The sequence below is a fragment of the Camellia sinensis genome, chromosome 4 (genome assembly GCF_055761805.1).
Source record: "Camellia sinensis isolate YWXY chromosome 4, ASM5576180v1, whole genome shotgun sequence".
NCBI classification, from domain to species: Eukaryota; Viridiplantae; Streptophyta; class Magnoliopsida; order Ericales; family Theaceae; genus Camellia; species Camellia sinensis.
The window spans coordinates 123,802,516-123,808,660 of NC_138964.1; the positions used below are offsets into that span (position 1 = coordinate 123,802,516).

Sequence of the window (6,145 nt, forward strand, 5' to 3'; positions counted from 1 at the left end):
TTGGGGGATTCTAGATGTCTAGTCTAACTACTAATTCAGGGAACCTTATTATAGTATTGTATTATGCGTTACTTGATTTGTTCTACATATGGTTGATTGGTTGTTAGAAGGTTGGAGGGTGTATGTGTTCTTACTGGGCATTCCAAGCTCATGGTGTGTTATGCCAGGTGATGAAACAGTTTAAAGTGTTGAAGGTTATTTTGAAGGAAAATAAGATGAAGTGTTGGAGCTGTGGTTCATTTGAAGACTTAGACTAGTTATTTTTTTCCTGTAATGTTTGGCAATGTTTTGTAATCTTGTAATGGACCATAAATGAATGATCTGTGATATTAACTCTAGTTATATATGTATATTAACATGTTTTGGTTATCTATCCTACTTGTATTGTGTTATTGTACTTATTTAACAACCCGGAAATTGGGGCGTTACAATTACACAAACTTTCAGCAAACATGTTCAGTCTCCCTTCACCTTTACACAATGATCGATGGAGGAAGTGTCTTCATTCCTTCTACCTCCAGCAATAGATGCCCCTTTACTAGTCCAAATTGAAATTCCTATGGGTCAAGGGACCTCAATTTTGCCCAAACCAGTCACCATGGACATGGAAGTTTAAACCTTCTACAATTCCTGTCCTGTCAGAGAATTCAAGTATTTCTTTCACAGATGGCATTCTCTATGCATGTGTTTACCTTATCCTTTATTTCCTTTGCCTCATCATGCTTTTGATTACAGCTTCATCATGCTTTTGATTACTCTGACAGATTGGCATATCCACTCACAACTTAGTCACTACTGATATGGAGGTACAAACCACACCATCTCAGAGTCCCCCAAGAGAAGCATTGGCCACTTTCATCTTGCCCAACATTGAAACTTCTACTATAGCTTCAACAGAGATAACACAATGTTAATTTTTCACAACTTGAACCAGTTATTGACTTAAACTTTCTATTGCCACAGTCCATAGCTACTCCTCTCCAAGACTTAGTTTTGGGCATCTCTGCTGTTCAACAAACTATTGCCAAACTAACTATTGAGGAAATATTGAAGCAACTGTCTAGTGAGGAGCAAGAATTGATAGACCAATTCTTCAAAATACTTGGCCAACCCCTGGATGATTTGGCTTTTTTCCACACCACAGCTTTGTCTGACTGTTTGCAAGCCATTGCACCTCTGATGCCTCAACTCTTTGACCCAGACCAAGTGTAGGCTTTCCAAACCTTCCTCTTAGGGTTTCCACAACACCTAGTGGCTATCAACTAGTTCCTTGTCGAGCCAAAAAACATTGAAACCCAAGTGGACCAAGTGAGAAAAGCAGTTGATGCTTTGATTGAGGCTTCCACCAGATCACAAGCCCTCATTACTCAACTTGCCATCTTCACAGCAGAAGAGGATCAATTGGAGGCTCAATTGGCACATATGAGAGTTCAAAAAGCTGTTGCTGAACAGGAACATGCCAATCTTATCCAACAAATTCCAAGCCTTCTTGCTCAAGAAGAAGGTGGTCCTCCTGCCATTAGACAAGCTCAAACTAGACTTGGGCAGAATAAAATTAGGCACCAAATTGCCCTTCAAGCCTGGAATAGGCTTTCAATGTACTTTCAAAAAGATTAGGCCAGTTGTAATCATCTTGTTTGTATTTTTGACATAATTCTTAATGAACGATCTATCATATTTACTCGGCTTTTCCTGGCTTGTCATATATGCTCATTTTCATGCTTTTATGACTTATTCATGCATTCCCACATGGTTAGATAGTATTTCTTTAGGTACTTGCCATTAATGACCCTTCTGTGTGGCTCACCTTCTAAAGAGGCAAGATGATAAGCTCACCATCTAAGGACGTTGTGTATTTTAAATGGACCTTCTCAATTTGGGGACCACTTGCCATATTCTGGGCTTTTTAAGCCAATTGGTAAAATAGTTTTCCACACCAACTCTCCTTCAGAAAACACTTTACTTTTTACTTTCTTGTTATAGCTTCTCTTAACTTTCTTCTTCTGGGCTATCAAATGATTAAAGGCCATAATCCTTTTTTCCTCTAAGTCTTGCAACTCAATCACCATAGTTTCAGTATATTCATCCATAGAGATATCTAAATGTCCAGCTAATATAACTAGACCTGACTGTCACTTCCAAGGGCAACACAGCATCATATGCCCATATACTAACTCATATGGGGTTATACTTGTGTTATCTCACTTGGAATTTCTGTAAGCACAAAGCACTTCTGACAAGAGATTATGTTAATCCCTAGGATTGTCCTCAATCATTCTTTTTAAAGTATTCTTGACAACCTTGTTTGTTGCCTCAGCTTGCCCATTTGCCTGGGCGTAATAGGATAGGGAATTCAATATCTGAATGTCATATTCTATGGCAAACCCCTTAATCTTATCCCCATTGAACATTGTGCCTTGATCGACAGTAATAGACTGGGGTAAACCAAACCTATGAATCATATTCTTTTTTAAGAACTCAATGACTTGAATTTGTGTCACCACTTTTAAGGGCACCGTTTCCACCAATTTGGTAAAGTAATCAGTGGCCACCAATAGATAAGAATGCGCTTTTGAAGAAGCTGGGAAAATTTTCCCAATTAAGTCCATTGCCTATCCTCTAAAAGGCCAAGGCTTCATAACTCAATGATGGTTTGTAGCTGGTACCCTTTGAATATTGCCATGTTTCTGGCAACTCGAACATCCTTTTGCATAGATTATGCAATCTTTTCTGATAGATGGCTAAAAATAACCATATCTATCAATCAACCATCTCATCTTATCACCAGCATAATGAGCCCCACAAATTCCCTCATGTGCTTTAGCTATGGCTTTCATTTGGTCTAATTTACCAATACAAAGCAAAGTCAAACCATCATGTGCCTTCCTAAATAAGTTATCTCCCATGATAGCATAATTTAGGGCATGATATCTTATTTGCCTATCATTCCCTTCACTAGGATTTGACAGGTACTTTATTAAAGGAAACCTCCAATCTTTCTCTGTCACATCCAAAGTAAAAATTGGCAAGAAGTTTCTACACCTATCCCTAAGTGCAGAAGAGTTTATGTTCTTAATTCGAACAACCTTTTTTTGGGCTCCCTTATGAATTTTTAACCCAGAAGCTGCTTGGACCATCTCATTGGCCTCTTTATTCTCCAGCCTGTATCTATGTGTGAATGTGATATGGTCAAAGAAACTGATTAACCATTTAACCTCAGCTACATACTCCTTTAGAGCACCACTTACACACTTGAACTCACCTAAAACTTGTTTAATGACAGACTGTGAATCCCTAAAAACTTGAAGGCTTCTAATTTTGAATTCTATGGCCAACTCTAGGCCAATTATCAGGACTTCATACTCAGCTTGATTACAAGATTGAATATGTCGTCCTTCCAATCGATATGCAAACTTGTACATTTGCTTGTTTGGTGCAATCAGCATAATATATGCTCCAACTCATTCATCTGTCTTTGAACCATCAAACATCAATTTCCAAGGTTCATTCTCCACCATATTGACTTCATATAAATCTAAATCGACAGATGTACAAGGGTGTTCTGTTAGAAAATCAGCCAAGGCTTGTCCTTTGGCTGCTTTCTGTGGCACATATTTGAGACAATATTCAATTAGTGCCAACATCCATTTGCCTTGCCTTCCTCTCAAAATTGGCTTGGACAACATATATTTAATCACATCTGTTTGTGCAACCACAAACAGTTTTGCAGGTAGCATATAATGCCTCAGTTTAATAGCTGCAAAATAAAGTGTCAGACATATCTTCTTAATAGAGTTGTACCTGGTCTTAACATCATTTAACCTTCTACTTAGGTAATAGATGGCTTGTTCATGACCCATATCATTTTCTTAAGCCAATAGACAACCAATCGACAGGTTAGAAGCTGAGATTTACAACTTCAAAGGTTTACCTGCCACTAGGGGGATAAGGACTGGAGGGTTTGCCAAGTATCTTTTGAGTAAATCAAAAGCTTCTTGATGGCATGCCTCCTACTTAAACTCATGGTTTGACTTGATTTTTATCAGAAGAGAAAATGCTAAAGTTTTCTTAGCCAGATTGGCTATGAATTTTCTTAAAAAATTTATTTTTCCAAAGAAACTTTGCAACTCTTTTTTATTAGTTGGAAGTTTTACTTTCAAAATTGCCTGGGCTTTAATAGCATCCATTTCTATCTCTTTGTGGTGTACTAAAAAGCCTAAAAAAATTCTAGCAGATACCCTAAATGCACACTTTAAGGGGTTTATCTTGAGTTTGTAGATCCTTATTCTTTAAAATGTCTACTGCAAATGTTCCAAATGTTCATCAAAATTGTCAGATTTGATGGCTACATTATCTATGTAGACTTTTAAGTATTTTCCAATCAAATCATGGAAAATGAAATTCATTGCCCTCTGGTATGTTGCTCTTGCATTCTTTAATCCAAAAGGCATGACTACCTATTCAAATGTCCCCAAAGCACTAGGACACCTGAAGTCTGTCTTATGTGTATCCTCTAGATTAATAAAAATCTGATTATACCCAGTATGACCATCCATAAAGGACAAAATCTTGTTCTTGGCTGCTGAGTCTACTAACAAGTCAGCAACCGGCATAGGATATTCATCCTTGGGAGTTGCTAGGTTCAGGTTCCTAAAGTCTATGCACACTCTTAACTTACCATTTTTCTTCATAATAGGGATACTATTATGTAGTCATTCAACATACCTGTCTATTTTAATAAAACTTGCTTTGAGTAACCTTTCGATTTCCTCTTTGACCAATAAGGTGACTTTATTGGTCATCCTTCTTGGGGGTTGTTTATGAGGAAGGAAATTTCCTTTAATTGGGAGCCTATGCTCTACCAATGCTTTATCTAATCCAGGCATTTCTTCATAGTTCCATGCAAAGCAATCCATATACTCATAAACCAAACCAACTAGCTTGCTCTTGCATTTATTAAATTGATTAGCATTTACATAGATGGGCCTCTTACAGGCTTTACTCCCTAAGTTATATTCCTATAAAGGATCTTGTACATTTGCCTTGAGGTCATCAAGTTTGGCAGGAGCAACCTTCAGATGTTCCAGTTGCACCTCTTTATAACTCAAAGGGCTACTGTCGATAACACATTCTGTCCAGGAACAATTGGGCAAACACTTAGGGCTAAACTTACTTTCTAAGAAGAAATAAAAAAATGCCTAGAAAAAGTAGATCTAATTACAATAGCTGTCTCATCCAGCTTGTCGTCTTCTATCACTTGTACCTGTATTACTCTTGATATTCCATAACCTCCTCTATCACAGTCATTTTCTGCTTCTACATCAGGCTTGGCTTGGCTAATTCCTGGCTTGTTTGCTTGAAAACTTCCTCAATGAAGGCCTTGAACTCATCATTAGTCAAACCTTTCCCTTGGGACTTAACCTCTTCCTCATCAATCACAACTGGACCCAAATTCTCATCATGCAACACAGTTTCTATATTATTAACATCAGCAACAAAAGGATTTGTATCTACCCAGTGAACTTCCATTCCTCCTTTGTTACCTTGACCATCACTGGTTAAAAAGATCAGTGCCTGGTGTAGAGAAGAGGGTACACACCCATTAAGGTGTATCCAATCTCTACCTAGTAGCACCTTGTAGTTAGAGGTAGAATCTATTACAAAGAAAGTTGTTCCCATTAACCTAGAACCAATCTGACGTCGTAAGGCCACTACTCCTTTGGCCTCATATGGCCCACTAGCGAAATTACATATATTCACATCAGTAGGAAGCAAGTCATCGACAGATTTTCAAATAGCTTTCAGTTTTCTAGAAGGAAGAATGTTGACAATAACCCCATTATCGACCAATACCCTTTCCACTAGCACTCCATCAAGGTAAGCCTTGACATATAAAGACCTTAAATGCTTGATGAGCTTGTCTTCTAGTTTTTGCATCATTGCTAGCGGAACTGCTGGTTCAGTCAAATCTTCGACATCACTTGCCAATTTATCTGGCTGATTTGGCTTAGCCTGAAACCTTTGAGGGATGGCGGTAATCATATTGTAATCCTTAGATGGAGGTAAACAACTAAAGTGAATGGCAGCCAACTTCTCCCCAAAGTCACCACAAGAACTATTTGACTTGACTTCATCTTTTCTAATT

At 38.0% G+C, this 6,145-nt stretch overlaps 2 protein-coding genes across 2 annotated transcripts; both read right to left on the reverse strand.

Moving 5' to 3' along the window:
• Positions 1–2,249: 2,249 nt before the first annotated feature.
• Positions 2,250–2,609, reverse strand: LOC114295629 (uncharacterized). Its single transcript, XM_028239903.1, has one exon. The coding sequence runs from the start codon at positions 2,607–2,609 to the stop codon at positions 2,250–2,252; it is 360 nt and encodes a 119-aa protein (XP_028095704.1).
• A 132-nt stretch (positions 2,610–2,741) lies between these two features.
• Positions 2,742–3,422, reverse strand: LOC145824017 (uncharacterized). Its single transcript, XM_082923600.1, has one exon. It carries the CDS (start codon positions 3,420–3,422, stop codon positions 2,742–2,744), a length of 681 nt encoding a protein of 226 aa, XP_082779726.1.
• Between the last annotated feature and the right edge of the window lie 2,723 nt (positions 3,423–6,145).